This window comes from Lichenostomus cassidix, chromosome 14 (genome assembly GCF_008360975.1).
Source record: "Lichenostomus cassidix isolate B80296 chromosome 14, HeHo_3.0, whole genome shotgun sequence".
NCBI classification, from domain to species: domain Eukaryota; kingdom Metazoa; phylum Chordata; class Aves; order Passeriformes; family Meliphagidae; genus Lichenostomus; species Lichenostomus cassidix.
In genome coordinates this window covers 13,665,973-13,690,338 of record NC_139495.1, presented here as the reverse complement: position 1 = coordinate 13,690,338, position 24,366 = coordinate 13,665,973, and the positions used below count along the sequence as shown (strand labels likewise).

At 50.1% G+C, this 24,366-nt stretch overlaps 1 protein-coding gene across 1 annotated transcript; it reads left to right on the top strand.

The window, feature by feature from the left end:
* The first annotated feature begins 50 nt into the window (after nucleotides 1-50).
* Nucleotides 51-22,968, top strand: TRAP1 (TNF receptor associated protein 1). The gene is made up of 18 exons (XM_085075050.1): nucleotides 51-209; nucleotides 4,724-4,891; nucleotides 5,270-5,352; nucleotides 5,731-5,871; nucleotides 12,871-12,942; nucleotides 13,621-13,781; nucleotides 14,606-14,715; nucleotides 14,896-14,969; nucleotides 17,211-17,366; nucleotides 17,691-17,811; nucleotides 17,935-18,004; nucleotides 18,160-18,307; nucleotides 18,821-19,006; nucleotides 20,078-20,216; nucleotides 20,674-20,759; nucleotides 21,286-21,431; nucleotides 21,793-21,865; nucleotides 22,141-22,968. The coding sequence occupies exons 1-18, from the start codon at nucleotides 128-130 to the stop codon at nucleotides 22,240-22,242; spliced, it is 2,118 nt and encodes a 705-aa protein (XP_084931176.1). The 5' UTR covers nucleotides 51-127; the 3' UTR covers nucleotides 22,243-22,968.
* Nucleotides 22,969-24,366: the final 1,398 nt, after the last annotated feature.

Here is a 24,366-nt window from a genome sequence, read left to right as displayed (position 1 = left end):
GCGCGCGCGGGCTGAAGGGCAGCGTGACGTCACCGCGCGCGCGTCACGCACAGTCCGCGCGCGGGGGACTCCGCACTCTCCCGCCTCGTGACGTCATCACCGGGCGCCGCGGGAGGGCAGCGCGGGCATGGCGGCGGCGCGGGGCGGGCGGTGTCTGCTGGCGGCCCTACGGCGCTCCGGGGCCTCGCCCGGGCTGCGCCCGCCCGCAGGTGAGGGGGGGACGGGCGGCGTGAGGGGCGCGAGGCCCCGGGCTGAGGGGCGGCCGGACCTCCATGGCTAGGCCTGGACGGCCGCGCCTGCCCGGAGTCGCGCTGGGCCTTGTGCGTCCTCTGGAGGTGCGGAGGGTCCGTGTCCCAGCAGCAGCGCTCCGTGTCCCACAAGCAGCGCCCCGGCGCTCTCGGCTGGTCTCGGCCGTGGCCGCTCTGCAGGTCGGAACGGGCGCCGGCCCGGCAGCGCGGGAGCAGCGCGCACAGCGCCCGGTGAACTGCCGCGAGAACGCCCAACGCTCCTTGCTGGGGAGGGGCGAGTTCCCATGAGCCTGTACAGGGAACGGCGCGGGCTCGTATCGGGCAGAGAGCACCTTCAGGGCAACCAGCGGCTCCAGAGTAATGTCCTGCTTCATACAGGGTGTACAGCATGCTCAGATCATGTAGCGTGGTGGGGTTCATGTCCTGGCACATATAGGGCTATATAACATTCACGTTCCTGTCCTGGTTCATACATCACTCCCAGTTCACGTTCTGGCCTGTATAAGGTGTATAGGACATCCAGAGATATCTGCTAGCTCTTACAGGCTGTACAGCATGTTCAGATCATGTATCATGTCCTGGTGCATGTCCCAGCTCACACGGGGTTCAAAGCCCAGGTACCTGCAAAAGAGCAGAAGGCAGCAGCATTGCTGTTCTCTGGCCATGTCAGCACCAGGGGACTTGACTAAGCATTTCCCAGGGATGCACTTGAAGTTTCACCTCAGGCGGCTGACAGGAGTGAGTGCTAGGAAAATCCAAACTCTGAGGCCCCAGTTATGGGATGTGCTCCCTTATCAAGGCCCTCGTGGGCTGGAAACGTTCCTGTCAGTTGCCATTAACCGAAGCATGGTGTGGAGTTTCCTGCATGTCTCCTGTGAGCAGCCCAAGCTGTGCTCTGTGTTCCTTATCTGTTGTGTGGCCCCTAATTGACAGATCCATGTGTTGTTGGTGTGGTCTGTGGTTTCCCTGCGGGTTACAAAGAAAAATTGTGACAGAGGAAATTGTGTGACAAATAGGGTCACATTCAAGGTCTGGTTGTCAGATTTATTGTGTCACTGAGTGCCACTTCGGTGTTTCTGGGCAATCCAGCTCTTCCTCCACAGAAATCCCCAGAGACTTGTTAGCATCCATGTCTGGGAACAAAGCTGCTGCCTCTGGTGGGTTAGACATACTCCAGCAGAACCAGAGTTTTATTCCTTGACCTGTAATTCATGTCCCTCAGGAAGAAGATAGTGAGCAGAAGCCGTGTGGGGTGGGCATAAAGAGGGAGGGGCAGGAGGTGTCCTTTCAGTTGGATCCCGGCTGTAGGGACTTCTGTCCCTTCTCTCATCCATGCAGAGCTGGCAGTGTTTCCTCTGCTCTCACAATTCCGGGTCTGAAGCTGGTGCACAGTTTTTCAGGGCATGTGTTGGTGTGAGCAGGTCAGTCAGGGAATCTCTTCTCCCCAGATTCACTGGGATCTGGTGCCCAGCTAGGGAGCCCTTTTGTCTAAGAAGATCTGAGCTCAGAGTGTTAATTGCCAGAGCTCTTCCCTGCACGAGCCTCCCCGGGCTCCCAGCTGCCCGGCATGGAACTGGTATGGTAATTCCTACTGACCCAAATTCTTCTCTTTTGTTTTGAGCCTCAAACTGCTTTGTGCTGGATTTCCCACCCTAAATCTCTGACTGGTGCTCGGCTCTGCTCACTGCAGTCATTTTTCCAGAAGAGGCTGTACTTTCTGGGGGGCTGGCTCCCTGAGGCTTCCTGGTGTCTGGATTGAAAGGAGCCCCTGAGGATCCTTGTTTTTGCTGTGCTGTGTTCCCTATGAGCGAGGCAAGTCTGTGGCCATAGGCAAAAGATCACTTTGGATCATGGAGAAGTGGAATTTGGGAAGTAATGAGGGTTTCTCCATCTCTCACGGTGCAGGTGGAGCAGTGATGGGAATAGGAAAGGGTGTGGGCTGTGATAAAGCTCTACATTTGATTTTACTCAATATCGAAAGACTTGATTTGCCCTAACACATCGTGGCACTTATCTGGGGCAAGATCTATTCCGTTTCTGCCATTCCTTCCTGGGCTTAGGAGTTTGTTTCTTAGGTACATTATAAGTACCACATAACTTCAGCAGGTTCTTCACAATAGCTCTTGTGTGCTGAAAATTGTGGTTTTATGCCTAGAATAGCCAAGAGCCTTTTCTGCTCCCTTGCTCCAGGCAAGGACTCTCAAGAGGCAAATGGGCTGAAGATGCTGCAGCTTGTATTTAATGAGCTGTGTCTCTCCTTGGCATGGGACAGGCTGTTAATTAAGGATGATAAGACCAAACATTGCACAAATCCAAAAGTACCTTCAGAGTTGATGGGTGGTGATTTATTATTGTGCTTCAGAGGTAGAGAGGCAAAAAATGTGAATACATCAACAATTATAAATAGCCAGAAATAAAATTATAAATAGCTGTAGTTTCTAGAGTCAGCTGGTGTTTAAGGGCTGAGAGGTGACCTGTGTGGTGGCTCCAGAGCTTTGCTGCTTGGACATCTGATGACAGAAGTGACCTTAAGGTTTTAAGCTGCTGCTGATCTCTGTCTTTTTTGGATCCTGGAGTCAGGAAGGGATCAAAATTCCCTCTTTTATTTTGCTATTTGGGAAATGTGTGTGTGTGTATATACAACTGCAGTATCCTACAGCACCCAGCATAAAATGAACATAAAATACATAAATACATAAATAAAATATGTAAACCCTGGGCTGCAGGCCCTTCCCTTCTGAGCCTTGAGGGGCTGAGCAGTGAGTGCTCTGCTGCTTTGCACCTCAGCCACGTGGGTTGTTTTCCTTGCCACTTTCCCAGATCATCCCAGCACAAGCAGTGGAATGGAAGTTCCAGAACGTGTCCTGCGATAATGCGGCAGAGCTGTTTGTGACGCAGAGAGCACAGTTATGTGTGTGGGAGGTGTTCAGATGCATTTAGAACTATTTGTGGGCCCTTTTCTTTAAGGGCAGAATGACTGGGGAGTCATTCAAGCTTCTGGCTGGAGAAGTGGATCTTGATTCAAAGCTTTCTGTGAGGAGGAGGAGGAAGAACGAGGACTAACAGCCTCCTCTGTCAGTTCTTGAGAATGAGATGCAGGAGCCAGAAATGCTGTTAAAGCTCAGGGGTTCATATTCACCTGGTCTGGACCAAGTGAGAGTCCAGCATGATGGTGTGGAGCAGCAAGACCTGTTCTTGATGTTCTGATCACACTGTCTGTAGAACCTGCTATGGGGGGCAGGAGGTTTGCATAACACTTGTGAAGGGAGCCTGAGGCCTCCCAAGTTGAGCTAGAGGATGAGGGATGTTGGGGAAGGGTTGGGATGCTGAGTTCTTTCCAGGGCTGTGGCAAGGTGGAGGAAGGTTCAAGAGAGAGCCAAGCTCTCCCAGCATGTCAGCTGGCCTGGAAGGCAGGGGATGGCCATAGAAGCTGTTTCCAAGGAGGTCACATGGTGTGCTTTAGGACTCTCACCAAACTAAAGGGTTTTGGTTCAGTTTTAGGGTGTTTTTCACAATCATCTAAAGAAAGGACCCCTTGAAAATGTTGGGCATAGGGTTTGCCTCCTTCCCTTGCTGGATGAAACAGCCAACAGGCACACAGTGAGCTGTAAGAAAAACAGAGATTGTCACTGCGTCCAGCCAGTTCTGCTTATGCATGTTCTCCTGGCTCTGCCCAGGCTGTCCTGGTCCCTCCTGTGCTTCCCAGAACAGTCCAGTCTGTTTATGTTCATTGTAGGGCTGGGGGAGGCCGAGTCATGGTCAGATCCATACCCTGTGGGATCCTGCTCTGGCACAGGCCATTCTTCCAGCAATTCAGAAATCACACCAAGGAATAGGCTTTGGACAGGGTTCTGTAGTGCTGCAAATGGTCTTTTTGTGGCCAGGTTTGGCTTTGATTCATCCCCCAACAGAGAGAAAACTGTTCCCAGGTTGACCTGGGAACAATGGAAGAAGGAGAACTGGGAATCCCTAACCTTAATGAGCTTGTGCTATTTCCTGACTGGTCACATTTTCCTCAATGATTTTGCGACTGGTGGTGGCCTTGCTGCTGCATGTGCTGCTTGCCCCAGGCCCAGCTTTGTTGGAGTATGTAATCCCTGTGCTTGGACAGGCAAGGGCCAAATATTTATTGCCAATTTATATTTTTATAGGCAGTGATGTGGGAGTTGTCTTCAGCTTGGCCAGGTAATAGCAGTGAAAGTTGCAGACTGCCTCTTCCTCACTGGTTAATTCAGTGGGAAAGCTGCTAATTGTCATCATCTGGATAAAATTTTAATTCAGAAGAGCCAGAGTAGCTACTTGCCCTTTTTATGAGATGAAGGCAATGCTGGAGGGGCATGGTGGGTGTTGGATTGTGGGGGAACTATTCAGACAGTGTAACTCCCATGGGATTGCCCAGGTGGGACCTCTGAGAAGTGCTCCTATTGGTGCTGGATTTGTGATCTATATTGAAATATCTTCACTTGTGTCTTTAGCAAAAGGAGCAGCATGTCTGCAAAGACAAGTACTCTACCGTTGGAGCCTCCGGTACAACATTCCTGCCTTCAGCCTTCCTGCTGTCCGGACGTACAGCACACAGACAGCAGAGAGCAAGGAGGAAGAGCCCCTGCACACCATCATCAGCAACACAGAGAACGTGAAAGGTGGGCCTGGGTACAGATGTCCTGTGGGGACAATCTTGGGGTGCACCTGGGACAAGGTGTGGGTGCTGGTGAGCCCTCCTCAGCACCTGCAGGGGTGGCTGTACAGATGTGCTCACTGAGCCTTGGCCTTGGACACTTGCAGGGGTCCAGGGGCAGCCACAGCTTCTCTGGACACCCTGTGCCAGGGCCTCACCACCCTCACAGGGAGCAATTCCTTCCCTATATTCCATATAACCTTGCCTTCTGGCAGTGGGAAGCCATTCCCCCTTGTCCCTGGTCCAGCTCTCCTGGAGCCTCTTTAGGCACTGGAAGGGGTTCTAAGTGCTCCCTCATCTTTCTCTTATCCAAGCTGAACCCCAGCCCTAACCTTTATTCCAGGTGCTGCCTCTAAACATGAGTTCCAGGCTGAAACAAAGAAACTGCTGGACATTGTTGCCCGTTCCCTGTACTCAGAGAAGGAGGTAAGACACCCACAACTTGCTGGGAGATTTTCTGTTGGCAAAGCCCCATCTCTATCAAGGGATACAAGCAAAATGGTTGAGCTGGGAGAATAACTTTTCAGTTCCCAGCAAGTCCTGAGCTTTCACGTCAGGCTTTTTTGAATGATGTTTTCTTAAGACACCTTGAAAATGTGTTTTTGAAACAATTTGTGGGTGTAGCCAAGTGATTCTGTGAGCCTTGAGCTTCTGCAGTTTCACACTGAGTTTGGACAAACTGCTCTCCTGGCAGATAATGGGGAAACAGTTTGGGGAGCTGGGAATTAGTTTGTGCCAGGTCTCTGGGAGTGCTGTGCAGGGGACAAGGCCAGGCTGCAGTGTCAGGCTGTGTCTCGTCCCCAGGTGTTTATCCGGGAGCTGATCTCCAACGGCAGTGATGCGCTGGAGAAGCTACGTCACCGGCTGATGACAGAAGGGAAGGCCTTGCCAGAGCTGGAGATCCATCTGCAGACAGACAGTGGAAAGGGAACCATCACTATCCAGGTAGCTCCCTTTGGTAACAGTGCTGTTCTCATCACTGGCCTTTGTCCTGTGAAGAGTCAGTGGAAGCTGAGCAGCAGTACAGTCCCCAAGCCTGCCCAAAGAATGTTCTGTCCTCAGCTGGGCTCTGGGTCATGAAGCTGTAATCTCAGGGTTTGATGAGAAACCACTAATGTATCTGCTCCCCAGCTGTATTCATAGGAAAACTTGCTGCTCCTTCTTTCCCTGTTGGGAACTACCACTAGGTTTACTCCCATTACCCTGTCTGGTGCACTTCCCAGGTTGTGTGTGTGTTTCTCACTAGTGGGTAAGTTGTAAATCTGGTTTCATCCTGAACTTTGGGGAGGTTTTCCTGCACCTCCTTAAGTCTGAGGTGTTACCTGGTTGCTTGCAGACCTTCCCTCTCCCCTGGGTGGTGAGAAGAACTTCCCATTGCTGCCTGTCTCTATCATCTCCTGCTCCAGGACAGGCCAAGTCCAGCTGATGCTGAGGTTCTGTCCTAAGGCACAGTTGGGACTGTAGATTTGGGCAGTAGCACAGCACTTCCCTGTGCCCAGGTTTTGGTTGTTCCCTACTGGTGACAAAATGCTGATTGGGAGAGAGACAGTCCATAAGAGCAATCACCTGTGGGCCTCAGTGTAGGCAGGGAATTGGAGCTGGGCCTTCTCTTTGTACTTTGATCTTGCTCATGGCTCTTGTCCAGGGTGGAAGGCTGAGTGTCAGTTTTGGTGTTTGCTTAGGAAAGTTCTTGAGGCAAAGAAGGCAGACTGGTCATTTTCCTCATGGAGCTATGGCTGCCACGAGTGTAGCTGTGGACATTGTCAGGAGAGTAAAGGAAGAGGAAGAAGCAGGCAGCACTGAGTGACCATGGCAGGTCCAGGGGAGATGTGGCACAGACAGAGCAGACAGGCTGATATTTTTCACATGGGACAAAAGCACAGGGGGCTGTTGGAGGCTGCATAGTTATTTTATATTTCTGTTCCTCTGCAGAGCAAGTGCTGCAGTTGCCATGGGGAAGTTAGTGCTTGTCAGTGGGCAACACAATCACCAAGCAGAGATTCTCAAACCATGGTGCAGGGCTTTGCTATTCCTGTCACACTGTTGCAATTTTCTGACTCCTGTGTAACACCGATTGTTTAAGGAGCCCTCGCTTAGCCCCAGGCAGGGTGTCATTCGTGCCTTGCTCTCATCTTTCCCTTTTGAGATTGTAGTGGACATGAAGCATCTGACTCCATCAAGACGTTGTTACCACTCATGCCCTGTCCCTGTGGAAGCTGTCCCCTTCTTTGGCAGTTTGGTTGCAGAGCTGCTTGCCCACTTTGCAGGGTGCCTCTGATGCCATCCCAGTTAGATGGTTTAGGGATTGGGCTTTTTATAACCTCCTGCCTGGCTGCCAGTGCCTCTCTAATGCCATTAAATGAGTCTTAACTAGGAAGCTTTTAACTGCAGCAGTCCTGGGCTGTGGGGAGCAGTGAGAACAACGCTGCTCCAATCTCTTTAATAGCTTTGCCTGCTCCGGAGTGCTGAAAGCTCCTTACCTCCAGTCAGGGGGTTATTTATAACCTCTTGAAGAAGCAAACTGCATATAATGATTACTGTGAACAAGCCTCATTCAGAACATTTCTCTGCCTTTCAGGAATGCAAAGGTGAAAGCAGGCTTGCTGCAGTGATTGAGGCAGAGATGCATCTGTTCCTTAGCTGCTGTTTTGTTTTCTGTACCCACTAGGACCTACCAAAAAATAGGCAGCAGGTCCCTCATAAATGACCTGTAGCAATGATCACCCCTTTTTTTATTCCTAGAAAAGTCCCATTTTCCCACTCTTACCCCTGGATCCTTCTCCTCAGATCTTCACACTGCTCTTGGCCCCTGGATCTGCTGAATATTTCCCCTCCTCTTCCAAGCCCTGTAGCATCTCTTTGTGTCTCACTGAGCTGAGAAAAGACAGGTGTGTAATGTGTGGTGGCCATTACAGGCACGTTCCTGGAAGATTATGTAGATCCAGTAAAGGACTACACTCATCTCTGTTCAGTGACTGCAGTTGTACTTGTTCTCTGCCAGGACTAAATTCCAGTCATAAACACAGCAAGACTCAGAATTCTGATAGGATGTCCTCATTCAGGAATATTCCACCTAAGCATTGCAGTGTAGTATCTGCTAAGAAGGATGTGTTGACTGGATTCCACCACCTCACTTCCTTCACCAAAGTCCTGTTGTTTTAGCAAATTCCACCATTTCCTCCATCCCTGTGAAAACTGCCTCCTGTTTCTAGGACAGCTCCATCTGTAGCAGCCACAGCCTGCAAGGTCAGAGCTCTTAAGAAAATCCATTTGAAAATGTGAGGGGTGTGTTTCCAATGAGAACAGCTCTGCAGAGCTCTGCAGTTCTGCATGCTGAGGCTTTACCAACGTCATTTTGGACCCTTTGAGGTGAACAGAAGGAACAGAGAGCCTCTACAGACTCCAAGGCCCTGTGAGCACAGCTCACCTTCAGCACCTGCAGCAGGTGACAGGCAGGTGACAGGCACTTGGCTGTGCTGAGGTGGCATTGGAGCTGTGCAGTTCTGCCGTGCTGCTGTGCCTGGTGGTGATGTGAGAGCTCAGGGCTGCAGCCCTGCGCCTTGCTGGTGCTTAATTTAGGGCTAGGACAGTTTAGAGGAAATGTTTGAAATGCTTACAGAGCTGATGGCTGCTGCTGCTGGGAGAGGGAGTATGATTGCTGTTCTAGCATGGGAAAGCAGAGTAGTCACTGCCAGAGCTTGGGCTGCTCAGTTCCCTTTGCTGGGCTTTCATCTCGCCGTTGCCATCATCCAAAATCAGTGTCTGTGAAGCCACAAAATCACCAGTTTGCTGTGTTTGGGAGGAGTTAAAATGACTGCAAACACCACTCCTCCCTGCAACAGCTCCCTGTATCGCTCAGCAGATCTCTCCTGCCTCACCAGTTACAAACAGCCTCTAACAAGGACTGGGCTGTCCTGGGGCTCCAGTAAGGATTGGCATGTTTGGGCTGTAGCAGTTCAGTGCAGATGCACCGTCGTGTCCCACAAAGCTTGGGGCAGGTTCCCCTCCCCTGTGTGACTAGGCTGCAGCAGAGAGGGTGACCTGCACTGCAGCATCCATGTGTCACTTGGGCTTGAGGAAGCAGGAGATGGGCAGGTGGGATAGAGAGGTAAATCTGTCTGTACTTCAGCAAGTCTTAGGTGGAATTAAGCCCACAGAAATGTGCCACAGATTGCAGGAATGGGTTACAGCTTCCAGTGGTTGCATCATCCTTAACAAATAAGCCAGGGACCCAGAAATATAAACACATCTCAAATAACCTGTGGCCCAAGGAAGGAAGTGCACAATCTTTTAGCTCTCTTCATGCCAGAATAAGAGCATATCCCATATAAAAATGGGAAATTCAAAGTGTATGAAAGGCAGTACTTTTGTGGACAGCAGGTATTTAGACCTGGATGGGTGGAGGCTGAGCCTGTGGTTTTGCAAAGGAAAACTCAGGCTCTCTGCTTTGGACAGCTTCCATGTACCAGGCCAAGATTACCTCGTGTTCACAGGCATCAGTTTTATCCTGGCTTTTCATCTGCTAGTTGCTGCTGCTGCAGATGCTTTACTGATTCTAAACCAGAATGTTGCTCTAGTGCAGCTGCTGTCCTAGTCTTGTGAATTTTAAGTCTTTAATCAAGGTATTGAAATAACAGTGGGCACATTTGCTAATCAGACATTTTGGGATTTTATTACCTTATCAGTTGGTGAAAGCAGCATGTGTTTATTTTATAATATAGTCTGTGTTCTTCTGATGGCCCATTGAAGTTTTACACTGAAATAAACATTTCAAGTGTTTGTTTTGCAACAAAGTAAAATGAAATACACAATAGCTCAGCCAGGTACCTCTAACTGGGAGCATTCTTTCATGGCAAAGGCAACAGTTAATGGCTGGTTAATGGATTGTTAGGTATAGGGAAGCTCTGCAATACTTTAAAATTGACTCAGGTAATGAGTGAAGCTAAACTAGTTGTTACACAGCAGGGCTCTGGAAACACTCATCCCCCTAACCACAGGATTAGAACAAAAGGCACAAAGGTGCAGGTGAGAAGCAGGTTTGGTACCTGGGAGATTTCCATACATAAAAAGGTGCTAAAAGCAACGTTCAGCTGATGTCTCTTTGGGGTGAATGTTACCGAGTTAAGTTCAACACCTGTGACCACCAGCCCTTCCTGGTCTGAAGGTCTGCAGCCTGTTGTGTTGTCTTGTACAGGGGGTGGTTTGTGAGAGGTTTTTTACTCTTCACCCTAAGAAGTACCAGAAGAGAAATTCACCCAGGTGAGGAGGTGGTGGTTCTGAGTAACAGCAGGTCTTCTGTAATTAACCTTCAGCTAATGAAGGGTCAGCTCATGGAACTCTGTCTTGGTCTCTCCAAGCTGTGGAGAACCATTTGGCGCATGGAACTCTGAGCATATCCCCCACATTTTGTCATTTGGGAAGCCCCATGTACAACTTCCTTTGTCCTGTTACGAATAGCTCTTCTGTGGCTGTGGTCAGCCTAGTAAAGCTTTGCTTGCAGGCTGAAGAGAGGGTCAGAACTGTGTGCAGGGGAAGAAAAGTTGTAACGTTGATGGTGGAGCAAGGGCTGGGTGGTGGTGGGTAGAAGGTGTTTGCAGGGGTTGTGGGATGCCATGGTGGTTCCTGGTGAAGACGCCGAGCAGCTGAGCAGCAGCTGGTGCAGCACAGAGCAGTGTGAGAAGGGCAGTGGAAGTTCCACCAGCTCCTTCCTTGGATTTCATGGAGCTGGAGCTGTCAGAACTTGTGTGGTCCCAGCCTGAGGTGGGCTGTCCATGTGCAGGTTCAGCTGCTTCCCATGTTCCTGCTCTGCAGAGCTCAGCTCCTATCTCTCCTCCACTACCACTTTATTCCCTCTTCCCCTGAGTAGCTCCGTGTGGTGAGGGGAGCCCAAAGGGCAGCTGCAAGAAACGTGGACATGGCAAGGGTGGGTTGAATCTTGATGGTGGCTTCATCCTAATCTACCCAGGTGTTTTCCTGCAGTAGGGAATGTCTGCTTTGCCAGGGTTTTTGCTTTCTGATCTCCCTGTCAGCATCCCGCCAGTTCTGAGCCCTGCTTTCTTTGTTCATGAGATTCACCCTCATCAAAGTAGTCTCCAGGAATTTACATTAAGCATTTTGCAGTAAGTTTGGCAGGGCATTAGGAATTCAATAGCCAAATAAATTTATGGGGTAAGGATGTATTTTTTTTAACACACTGGAATTTGGGAATGACATGCTGTGCTATAAATAGAAGTGGATCAGAGTTCTGTTCAGGGTCTGGCATGAACAAAAACTGAACCAGATGCTGAAAACTGCTCTTTCTTGCTTTTTCATCCCTGGGGGAAGGGACCATGTCAGATTCCTGAGATTTTGCCATACATTGTTTGTTTTTCCTGGCTTTTGATCTCTCAGTGTTGAGATCTTACTGGGCATCATCCCTCTTCTCAGCCAAGTGGGCTGACTGGCCTTACTGTATTTAACCAAGAGAAAGGTGTTGCTGTGCTGTGACTTGTGGGGGTGCAGGAAAATGTCTTAGTCACATGGCACCTCACAAGCTGAACAGTTCAATCCTTCAGTGGGGTTAAACACTACATTAAGAAATATGTACTGACATTAACTTACTACGCTAGAAATAAGCCCAGTAGATGCTCCGTGGGTGGCAGAGGTTACTGTGGCACCTAAGCTCTGAGCCATCTAGCAGCTGCCAGCTCTGTGCTCACTGGTACTCAGGTAGAGCGGAATTCCTCATGGGAATGAGAATCACCTCTTACTTGGCTAATTTTCACCCTGCTGCTGCCTCAGGGAGTGGCTCAGAGAACCTGTCACAGTGACTTCTTGGGATGCTTGTGTCAGGTAGAGAAGCTGTTGGGATTTGGGAGGGGGAATGGTACCCTTTTTTCAGAAGTGGCATCCTGGAGAACAGTAGCCTGCCCTTTGCTGCTGTGGAAAATGTGTGTGGAGCAGGCCTGAAAACACATTGGTCAATAGAATAGGAAAGATTTTTCCTGGGGTTCTGTGTGAGAGGGTGGGCAGGGGTTTACTAGCTGGGGTTTTCTGTTATCTTTGTTGCCTTGGGGTCACACAAATTGAAGTTGCAGCCAGGTTTGAGACTTGCTGCAGCCTTTTCTGGGTGGTGCTGCTGCAGGCTCTGCTGCCTGAATGTTTGAGCTAGCAGCAGGGAGATGTTTATCTGCATGCAGCAGTGCAAATCTGGAATAACCTGGGAATGACAAGGAGCTGTGTGCCTCTGAAGTCTGGATAGAGCACCATGAGGTGTAGCCAGTGCAGTATTTTGGCTGGGGTTAGCCTGTTCCCATGGGAATACAATACCCACTTTTTCTGGACATTGATAGCTTCATACATCATGGAGAACAGAGTGAGGGGGAGAGGAAGGAGGAAAAGGCAGAGCAGATGGAGATCAGTGCCTGTGGTGCTTGCAGACAAGGGTCTCCACTAACTGAGAGTTGAGGGATTCACTGCTCCACTGCTGATTCCCAGTGTCAGTGTATTGGTTCCACATCTGCAGATTGGAAATCAGCTGCTTCTTACTGCTCCTCAACTCCCCCTCAGACCAGTTCAGGAATGGAAAGTGTCTCTGTGCATGACATCTGGCACGATGGGGCAATGGCTGGGTTGATATCTCTTTCCTGCACTGCCATCCTGTGCTTTTTAGAGAGATGTAGAATCCAGGCTGTCCTGGCATGGTTTTGTCTTTCCTTTAGAAATGGCTGGAGTCTCTGAGCATTCTGGTGGTTTGTAGGCATCTGTGGCTGCTCCTGGAGCTCTGTGCTCTTTGAGTCCATGTTCCTGATCGTGGGCAGGTGGAGTCACAGCTGGAAGTCTGCTTGGATTTACTTCTCAAGGGGAGGAGAGAGTGGAAGTTGGAGGCAGAAGTCTCTCAGTTGCTGATTGCTGGAGCAATGATTCCCTACTGATGTTTCAACAGCAGTTGCTGTTTCTTTTCAGGACACAGGTATTGGGATGACCCAGGAGGAGCTGGTTTCTAACCTCGGTACCATTGCTCGATCAGGCTCAAAGGTAATTGGCATGAGGACCCTTCTCCCTCCCTTAGGAAACTCTTCTGCAATTACAGCCACTTTTGTTCCCCTGGTAATTTTTCATTCTGTTTGGTCCCTTGGCCTCCAGCCCAGCTGTGAAATGATGCCCGTCTTGGCAGGTGAAACCTGCTTGTGGAGTCTTCTGGTTCTCAGTGGTGTCTGCTGTACTGTGGGGGGCCTGGGGAGCCCAGGCAGTGCTGATGGGCACTGTGTGTAGCACTGCTGCACTCACTGCCCTTGCTCCAAATGCCTTCCTGCCCAGCCATCCTTATGGAGAGGCACACACCCACCTGGAACTCACCCTGTGTCCAGGGGAGCAGCAGCTCTGTCCCCACAGCAAGGTGTTGTACATGTGTATCTAGGTTTTCTTTTCATCTCTGGAGTCACCATTTTAAGGTTTCCTGCTCCTGATTGACCAGGCCTTTGCTCATTTTGCTTTACTGCTCCAAGCAGTGCTCCCCTTTTCCAGAGGTGCAGTCCTTGTGGAGAAACCCTTTTCCTTGGGAACCTTCCTCAGAGCACTGATGCAGGAGCATGGGGTGAGGGTGCTGGACTGCCAGGCTGCAGTGCCTGAGGAGCCCAGCTGGGGATTGATCACAACTTCCCAGCGATACCCAAAGTCACTGTGTGCTGATTGGTGTCTCCTTTGTTCCTCCAGGCTTTTCTAGAAGCTCTGCAGAGCCAAGCTGAAGCCAGCAGTAAAATCATCGGCCAGTTTGGAGTGGGTTTCTACTCAGCCTTCATGGTGGCTGATAAAGTGGAGGTGTTCTCACAGTCAGCAGAACCAGGCAGCCCAGGCTACCACTGGTCATCCGATGGGTGAGGCTGCAGAGTGGGGTGGCACTGTGGGGGGCTGTGCCCAGGCCAGGCATGGCCTGAATGCTGTGCAAAGACAGGGCTTTTGTGGTCTTTCAGGACCTGGAGGACTGGTTTAGGTCCTGCTTAGGTTATACACTGTAACAAAGCATGGCCAAATGTGCCAGGATGGAAACTCCAAGGACAGAGCAGGCATGTTGTGGACAGAGTACTTGCCTCTCCTTTTCCACCACTGTTGGCAGGCAGTCAGCTTAGGAGGTACCCAGGCTGCAGGGACAAATTGAACCTCTTTGGTCTAATCAGTCCCTGAGGTTCTGCTGGAGGGACCCACAGAGAGCAGAGCTTGTGCAGCGCTAGGGTCTGTAGGCACATCTCTTCTGTGGGTCACATCTGCATGCTCATCCTTTGCTTTTCGCTTGAAGTTGCAAACATCTGTGACGGCAAAGCTCTGGGCTGCTGGACATGTTGCAATTGGAGCTTCTGAGGGTGACAAGCTCAGCATCCCCTTAAAATTTCCTCAGAATAAAGAATTTATTATATTATTAAAATGGTTGAGAAAACTGAGACACCAGACTGTTTTGGGGTTTCAGTAGCTCGTGTCTTTGCAGAGCAGTGTGTCCTGGGTCTGGAGTCTCTGTGGAGAAAACAGCCACATGTTTTGGGGGTTTCTCAGAGTCACAAGGAGCGTTCAGGCATTCAAGACTTTTCTGCCTTTTCCTCTTGGCCTTGAAGTGTTGTTTGTGCTCTTAGTTTAACAAATAATTTCTCTATCCTATCATGGGTGTACCTGATGCACAAACTGACCCAGAGTTTGTTTCTAATCCTAGTTCAGGGATGTTTGAGATTGCAGAAGCATCTGGGGTCAGAGCTGGGACTAAGATTATTATCCATCTCAAAGAAGAGTGCAAAGAGTTTGCAAATGAAGACCGAGTCAAGGGTGAGTAAAGGAGGGGAATGCTGTTACCCCTGGGGCTCTGTGAAATCTGTTGGTGCCATGAATGGGAGGTGAATTTAGAGTTTTTTCCTCTCCTGCAACTCCTTTCACCTGCTATTACTGAGGGAATTCTTGCTGTGTTGTTTTCAAAGGTGACTCTTCTGTGTCTTCTTTCCATTCCAGAGGTGGTGACGAAATACAGCAACTTCATCAGCTTCCCCCTGTACCTCAATGGGAGAAGAATTAACACATTACAGGTGAGGTGGAGGCCACAGGCAGGTCACTCATGGAGATGAACCATTGTAATCCTCCACTGGAGGCAGGGAAAAGCATAAAGCTGCTGCTATCCCTGAAAAGCAAGGGAGAATTGTCCCAGATATCACAGACTTTGTAGGGATCAGTTAATTAGAACAAAAAGAGGCAGTCCAGCAGAAGTCATACCAGGAGCTGCTTGTTTGCATTTATTGTGTAGACTTCTTGGAGATAAGCAAGATCTGAATCTTCCCTTACCCTGAATTATTATTTCAGTGCTTTGTAATGCTCATTCTGTTCAAGCCATGTGACATGTTAGTGCTGTAGGGATTGCTCATATTGCTGGTGTGCTGACACCTCTCACTGCAGTTCTTTCTGTCCTTCACATGGAATAGCCACTTCCAGGGAGTGGTTGGGGTTTTTTAGCAGCTCAGCTCACAGCCTGATTTATTCCCAGCTCCTAGCTGAGCACTGCTTGATGCAGGCATTTTCTGGCCACTGAAATTATGCTACAGCCAGATCCATTTTACTCAGATGTTCTTGGCCTGATTGCAGGCATCACTTGGGAGAAATTAATTATCTTTAAAACCGGGATCTATGAATTGTTTTCCTCCAACATCTCCTTTTCTGATTGTTTAAAGCTTCCTCACCTAAGAGAACAGGTAGAGAGCATGTGTGTGGCTTTTTTTGTTTCCTGGAATGTGGCATTGACTGCATAGACTTTCAAGACTATACTTAAACATTTTATCATGTTAATTTATCTAAGGTTCTGTAATTGGTGCTATTAGTCACTGATTATTTATTTGGATTCCTGCATAATAGTGTGTCTGCTTTCTAGCTGTGCCCCTTAAATTACAAAACCAGAAATAGCTTTAGACAGCTGTTTGCTCTCTCTACCTGACAATCAATAGAACAGGCTCCCTGGAGAAGTGCAGTAGTAGTGCAAGGGGTGAAATGTCCTTAATAGAGTCATGGACTTTTATCTTCTTATCAGAAAGTCTGTTTTCCCTTGGGATACAGCAACAGCTTTATTCTCATTATGCTCCCATTTCATGCCTTTTCTTTATCCAGGATCTTAGCTTTATGTTTTTCCACACATCAACATCACTTCACTGCAAACAGAGCCACAATTGGTTCCCTGGTGGGGTTTCTCCTAGATGACCTCCTGAATGCTCACAGTGTTGAGCTGGAGGCTTTTCTGGTCTAACTAGGATAACTGTAGCTACAAGTGAGCCCCTGGGAATGCAACACTTTCCCTAACACAGCTACTGTAAAGCACCTTAGTTCCCAATGAGTCCATAATCCTACCTGTGATCCTGCAAAGCCTCCAGGACACTTGTGTGTGGTGGAAATTATATGAAGCCACTTGTGGAACAAGACTCCGAGGCAGAGGAATCCTTTAGTAGTGTGGCAGGGCTACCAGGGCCCTGAAACCCTTGGGCTCTGAAGGTGGGCTCAATACTTGTGTTGTCCCCAGAAATCACACTTGTCACTCTTTAGGACTTGAGTGGCAGGAGTGGCAGTGAGTGAGATGGGCTTCACCCAGCTGGAAACATGCAGTTCTGAGTTGAGTTCCACATCTTTGCCAGATGTGAGTTTTTTGGTGAGGTACTGAAAACTGAAACGTGATGTGAGCATGGGCTGAGTGCTCCAGAAAGCACTGGGGGGGTTAGAGCAGCAGCAGGTGGAAGTTGGAGCTCATGGCTTCAGTGAATGTGTTGATCTGTAAAACAGTGCTGGAGCACTTTGTGACCCTGCAGTGCTTCACAAAGTATCTCCCAAGCTGCTCCAGAGAAATCAGCAGAAAATAGGCAGTGCTGGAGCTGCTTCACAAGCTCTCAACTGGGATAGTGACATCCATCAGAGAGGCAGGCTGGGTGCAACAGACCCACTTAAACTTTTGCTTTTTCTTTGCTTGCTGGTCAGGCCTTGAGAACTTGACCAGTACTGCCGGTCAGTCGAGCTGGGGGGGTCTATCCAGGATGCTCTTGGCCACTGGCAAGTGTGAGGCAATAGAGGTTAGCCAAATCCCTTTTGTTTTGGGCTAAACAAATGTTGCAGGCTAAGAGTTACCTCTGAGGGGTGAGCCAAGGTCAGCTTAGGGGCAGTCTGTGATAATGTGCCTGAGCCACATCTCACTTGCTCCCGGGCTGTGCAGAGGAGTCTGTTTGAAAGATCCTGTTTCCTGCTCAGGCATCCTGGAGGCCACAGAGCCAATGGGAACTCCCCTCCCTGTTCCTCTACAGGCTCTGTGGATGCTGGACCCCAAGGACATCGGTGAGTGGCAGCACGAGGAGTTTTACCGCTTCATTGCGCAGGCTTACGACAAACCCCGCTATGTCCTGCACTACAAGACCGACGCTCCCCTCAACATCCGCAGCATCTTCTATGTGCCTGAGCAAGTACGTGTCCTCCTGTCCTGGGAACGTGGGACATCTGCCCAGCTGCTCTGAAAGGGGACAATGGGAGAGCTCCTTAGGGAAGGGAGGCAGATATGGCTGCAGGGAGGAATATCCAGTGTGGTATCTCTGCAGTGGGCTGGGTGCCATAGGCCACAGGGCAATTGGGATACTGAGCTGTGACAGGAGCAGGGGAATGACTCCGATCCTTGAAGAAGAGAGCCGGGATTTCAGCTCTCATGGGGTTCAGCATTGTAGGGAAGACCATAGTGTGACATGGGCACCCTGCACTCTGCTGGTGTTACTTCCTGTGTCTTATTTCTGCAGAAGCCATCCATGTTTGACATCAGCAGGGAAATGGGCTCCAGCGTTGCCCTCTACAGCCGCAAAATCCTTATCCAAACCAAAGCTGCAGACATCCTGCCTAAATGGCTGCGCTTCCTTAGAGGTGTGTGCTGGGACCAGAATAGCAGGTTGTGGACCATGGCTTCCACAGGGATTAGGCAAGGGATGCCTTCCTGAGCCTGCACTTGTGTTTGCCTCACTGTTCAAGGGTTGCTCTATGTTCCAGGTGTAGTAGACAGTGAGGATATCCCCCTGAACCTCAGCAGGGAGCTGCTGCAGGAGAGTGCCCTGATCAGGTAAGCCAGAGCTCCAGACTGAGATACAACAAGCAGATGTAAAGCCATGAGGGAGACAGGGAACTCACTACAACCCTGCACAGAGAGAGATGTCCACCTAAAATGTCTTGTCTTGCTCTAGCAGCTGTCTCTAAAAAGCCTTGTTCTTGCTGCAGGAAGCTCCGCGATGTTTTGCAGAAGAGGTTGATCAAGTTCTTCATTGACCAGAGCAAGAAGGACCCTGAGAAATATGCCAAATTCTTTGAGGAGTACGGGGTATTCATGAGAGAGGGGATTGTCACGATAGCAGAGCAGGATGTCAAGGTACCAGGAGTCCTAAAGCAATGCAGCTGATGGGAAAGATTACTGTGAGCTGGGATGAGGGGGGCTGCTACTTCCCTGTGAAACTTGAATCCCTGCAACTTGTGTTCCTGGGTCTACCAAGACCTATGGATTCTCTAGTGCCCAAACTCTCACACTTTCTGACTGGGTGCTGCTTCCCTTTTATTTTGAGACCCTGCAAAGTCTCTATACCCACACTGTTGTCAGTCCTCCCTGGTGCTGTGTGAACTACAACAGGCAATAAAGTAGGGCCTTCTCCTCCTCTTGTCTTCTGCCTGAACTCCCATTTCCAGGAGAGCTTGCCCTACATCCTGTCTAGGTCACTTTTCTGCCTCCTTAATATCTGGAACAGGGAAGGAGGGATTTGGAATCCCCTGAGTCTTTTTGCAGGGCTGCAAGGAGGCCTACATGCCACAACAGGAATCCTTGGGGCTGGGAGTGGTCGGGTGGCGCTCAGTGACCCTCCCTGAGCTCACAGGAGCGTGTTTTTTGCAGGAGGACATAGCAAAGCTGCTGCGTTACGAGTCATCGGCTCTGCCCGCGGGGCAGCTGACCAGCCTGACCGACTACGCCTCACGCATGAAGGCTGGCAGCAGGAACATCTACTACCTGTGTGCCCCCAACCGGCACCTGGCCGAGCACTCCCCCTACTTCGAGGCCATGAAGAAGAAGGACATGGAGGTGTGTGAGCAGTGGTGTCACAGCCAGGGGAACATCCTGAGCTCCTGCACCAGTGGTCAGAGTTGGCTCAGGGCTGGCTCTCGGAGCTGAGCAGGGCAGTGAGGCCTGTGATAGAGCCCTGCCAGCACCAGTGCCTTTGCACAGCTCCCTTTGCCTCTGCTCAGAATGTGGCACAAGGCCAGGAGGGGCCTGTCACACACTCTTAACCACAATGTAGAAAAGACATTCAGCTATTAGACGTTATCCAAAGGAGGGCCACAAGACTGGCAAAGGGCCTGGAGGGGAAGCTGTATGAGGAGCAGCTGAGGTGACTTGGTTTGGTCACTTGGCCTAGAGGAGACTGAGGGGAGACCTCATTGTGGCATTCAACATCCTCACAAGTGGCAGCAGAGGGGCTGGTACTAATCTCTTCACTCTGAAGACCAAGGGAACTGTTGGAGCTGAGTCAGGGGAGGTTTAAGTTGGGTGTCAGGAGAAAAGTTTTCACCCAGAGATGTTAGGCACTGGAACAGGCTCCCCAGGGAAGTGGTCACAGCACCAAGCCAGTCTGGGTTCAAGAAGCATTTGGACAATGCTCTCAGGCACAGGGTGGAAATGTGAGGGTGGCCTGCATAGGGCCAAGAGTTGGACTCAATCCTTATGGGTCTCCTACAGCTCATATATATCTCCTCAACGATATATTCTATGGTTGTATGATGTAGTACTTGTGCAGGCATCTAGTTCTGACATGTGTCCTACCTTTGCTGGACCCCAGAGCAAGAGCCTGGGAGCTGCTGTGCAGGGCTGTAATGGTGCTACAGGTGTCCTCTGTGGGTAGGCCCTCTCAGGACTAGAGTCAGTGCTGGTTCTCACCTTTCCCTGGGCAGCAGGACTTGTTCAGCTGCTGACCTGCCACCTGTGGTAAAATCCCTTCAAGGGATTGCTTTCATATGGGTCCCTGAGGGAAAGTCAGCCTGGGATTGAACCTGTGAGTTTCCTGTATGATGTTCTTGCTGTTTGGTGTGGAGCTGCCTTGTGAAGGGAATGCTGTTACATCCCCAACAATGTGTCGCTGTCTCTTTGTTGGCACAGGTGCTGTTCTGCTATGAGCAGTTTGACGAGCTGACACTCTTGCACCTCCGGGAATTCGACAAGAAGAAGCTGATCTCTGTGGAGACAGACATTGTTGTTGATCACTATAAGGAAGAGAAGTTTGAGGAGAGCCGCCCAGGTACCATGAGGCTCCTCTGGCCTCTCCAGCTGCACATTGTCCTGCCACCCTGACCAGCCAGTGAGGGGACACCTCCTCTCCTGCTCTTGCAGTTCCTGAGCAAGAACCCTCCTTTCCACCCTCCCATTCTCATGGTCTGATGCAACCTAGAGTTCTTGCAGATTCCTTTCATCTCACATGCCAAAGTGTAATGGACTGTCATGCGTGGAGTTGTCATGATTTGATTTTAACCCCCTGCATACATCTGGTGCCCTGACAGAGGCAGGCAGCCACTGGGAAGGCATGAGCCTGCCCTCTGGGTATGGCATGGTCTGGGATGGCAATATGTAGGTGTGTGCAGAGTGGTGCTGCATTCCCATTTCCCCAAGAGAACTGATAAATGGAAGTGTGGAAACTCAGCTCACTGTCCACTGCACACTATAGATGCATGCTCAGATGTGCCTTCTTTCCCTGCCAGCTGGAGAACGTCTGACAGAGAAGGAGGCTGAGGATCTGATGGCCTGGATGAGGAATGCCCTAGGCTCTCGAGTCACTGGAGTTAAGGTGGGTATTCTGCATCTGGGTAACTTGAGTACAGGAGATCCATGGAGGTCTAGGGAAAAAAGATGGTGATTGCTTGGAAATCTGCTGCCACAGATTTTTCTTTGGACCCTGAGGGCAGTCATTAATCTCTGTGCCTTCTGTCTGTAAATGGTATGGATGCTGGCATTTGTTATTTGAATGGTCAGTGTGGCAGCGGAAGAGCCTCATCTCAATGTATATTGAGCAAAGCCCATATTCCAGTCAATGCTCAGGTTACCTGAACAGTCTGGTGACTTTCTTGCTTGTGGACTGGAAAGGTGTATTGGCAAGGAATGCTTTGGGTCCAGCTGCAATCCACTGCCTGTGGACCATGGGGCCATTTGGGCCCCCATCTTTCCTGCTGGTTTAGGCAGTTCTTATGGGATGGGGGTGAATCATGTGGAGGCTTGATGTAGATCTGTGCTGAGGAGGCTCCAAGTCCTCTGAGCTCCCTCACCTCTAAGACGTGCATTGTCCGTGGCAGCCCTGACTGGTGCTTGTGCCACAGGTGACCACCCGGCTGGACACTCACCCTGCCATGATCACCGTGCTTGAGATGGGTGCTGCCCGACACTTCCTGCGCATGCAGCAGCTGGCCAAGACCCAGGAGGAACGAGCCCAGCTCTTGCAGCCCACCCTGGAGATCAACACAGGGTAAAGGGGGACAATACCAGCGCTAGGCCTGGGGCACGGCAGCCTCTCTGGGGTGGAGGAAGAGAGGAGGCTGTTAGGCTGCCAGTTAGCAGAGGCCTCCCCATTAAGTGCAGTCAGTGCTACAGAGCCTTAATCCGTGAGGCTGTGTGGGACCATTGACATGAGCTACCCCCGCACAGTGTCCAGCCCTCTGGGGACCATGGGGGTTATAGGGGCAGATGGGAGAGAAGAGAGAAGCCCCCAGAAAAGGAGCAAGGAAGTTGACTTTTGTGACCCATCATGACTTAGCTGCTCATTCTGGAAATAAATTTCTCATTGTGCCCCAAATCAGCAAGTCTGAGTGTTGCTCTCTCTCCTACAGGCATGCTCTGATTAAGAAGCTCAGTGAGCTGAAGGACAGTCAGCCTGATCTGGCCCAGATGTTGCTTGACCAGGTGAGAGCCAGACCTTCTCCAGAAGCAGCACCATCCTTCCCAGAGGCAGCTTGCAGACCATTCATGGCAGGGAACAGGGTGAAACACTGCAGTGGGCAAGAATCACATCCTTCTGTGGTCCCCAGATATTTCTGGGACTTGTGGTCTATGTTTTGCTAGGAAGTGGCCTAGAAGACATTCTTGGTCTCAGCATGCAGGTCCTGGAGGGTGACATTGTTTTCCTCCCTCAGGGAGGTCACTTTGCTGCTTATTTAGTGCTTTCTTCTCTCTTTCAGATTTATGAGAATGCCATGATTGCAGCAGGACTGAATGAGGATCCCAGACCAATGGTGAACCGGCTGAACGAACTCCTCACCAGAATTCTGGAGAAGAACTGAGCCCCAAGGATTGAAGGATGAACTCTGTGCTGATCTCGTGCCTCAGGCACAGCCACTCCAAGCAGCTGCTTGCAGGCACTGTCCAGCGCGGGGTTCACGGGCTGAGGGGAGAGACAATGCTGGGGACATCCAGCCCTCCCTGCACAGGGAGGAGCCACCTGTAATTATCAGATCCTACATCATCAGCCTGTTCAAAGTGCAGTGTTCTTAGTGGGGACAAAATTCAGAGGTTGTTGCTTAAACAACGTGCCCAAAATTTTTGACACAAGCCTGAAGAGCCTCATTTCATACTGTTTCTAAAAATGGCCTTTCCCAAAACAGATGTTGGCAGCAAGATTCCCAGTTAGGTCTGTGAATACCTCCCCCCCCATCCACAAAATCACTGCACACCTATGTGCTCTGAACAAGCACTGGAAGAATTAATTAATCAGTTAAGAAACCTCCAGGTCTGACCAGGCAGGAGGAGTTTCCTGGCATGGAGACAGATAGCTTCCTTTGGCAGACACAGATACTGTTGATGGAACATGTCAGTGCAATCCCATGGCAGAAAAGATCACTGAGCTGCTGGAAAAGCAAGTTCATCCTGGTCTTGTGGAAAAAAGGGAAGTAACTGGGAGGCAGCTTTCCAGTATGTGGCTTTCTGGAGAGTCTGTAGGATAAACTGCACACCTAGCTGATCTGTATTTATGATAAATAAACAGTTCTTGTTTTCCAGACCCACCCCCCCACTTCACTCTCCTCTTCACTTTGTTGGTCTTTCTGTCTTCCAGCTGGTGATATTGGTTGGTCTCTCTTCAGATTTTGTTTGGTTCTTCAGTGCATCAAGCACTGGATATGGTGACAAGAGAGGGTGGTGGAAACAACAGAGAGTGTAGAGGGAAAGCAGGAGAATGTGTAGCTATGAAGCCTCTTAGTTTTGTCTCTGAAAATGGGATTTAGCCCTTGATTTGAATCAAGGAGCAGTGGCTGTTCAGACAGAAATGCCATGCTAGATTCTCTCTCTGTGTCTGCTTTACGCCATGCAAATTAATTTATAAGAATCCTTTTTCCTGCTCAGTGGGGCTCTGAGCAGCCTAGATACTTGTTTAGCTTATCTTTAAATTGCCAGATTAAGATGCTGGGACTGGATTTGGTTAACTCTTTGGGTGCTGTGCTGGACAAAATAACCTCCAGCTCTCTAAGCTACAGGAAGCCTGGCTGTGCACAGAGGATTGAAAAAGTCCTGCAGCTTGGGGGACCATTTGCGAAGTTTTATTAACATCACCTAACATTTCATTTTTATTCAGATGCAGAAGAGGTTAAAAATGTGACATTTTAGAGGGCATTGAGGCAATCAAGGAGCCACCTTCTCCATCCTACAGCCCTGGTGATAAATCCTGTCAGGAATAGTGTGGCCAACAGGACCAGGGCAGTTGACTGTCCCCCTGTGCTGGGTACTGCTGAGACACCTCCAGGCCTGGGGCAGTCCTGGGCCCCTTACAGCAAGAAAGACATTGAGGGGCTGGAGCATGTCCACAGAAGGGAACAGAACTGGGAAAGGGGCTGAAGCACCAGGAGCAGCTGAGGGAGCTGGAGGAGCTCAGCCTGGAGAAAAGGAGGCTCAAGGGAGAACCTTCTGGCTCTGCACAACTCCCTGACAGGAGGGTGCAGCTGCAGGGGTCAGGCTCAGCTCCCAGGGAACAAAGGACAGGGTAAGAGAAAACAGCCTCAAGTTATACCAAGACAGGTTCAGCTTGGTTATTGGGAAAATTTCTTCACTGAAAGGGTGATCAGGCATTGGCACACCTGCCCAGGGCAGTGATGGAGTCACCATCCCTGAAGGGATTCAAAAGACATGTGGATGTGGCACTTCGGGACATGAACTAGTGCTATGTTAATGGTTGGACTTGAGGATCTTTTCCAACCCAAATGATTCTGTGATTAGAACACAGTGAAGAAATTAAAACCTTTGGTGATTTGTGCTGCGAGCAGCTCAGCAGGTGAGTGTGGTATCCTGCAAGCTGCACACCTGATAAAGTGCCTAAAAATAGCAGCTCTGGATACAATGCCTGAGCTGAGGCTGGATGATGGTTGGGAACCTTTGCTGCAGAGAGAAGCAGAGTGTGCTTGGAGTGAGCTGGCCAT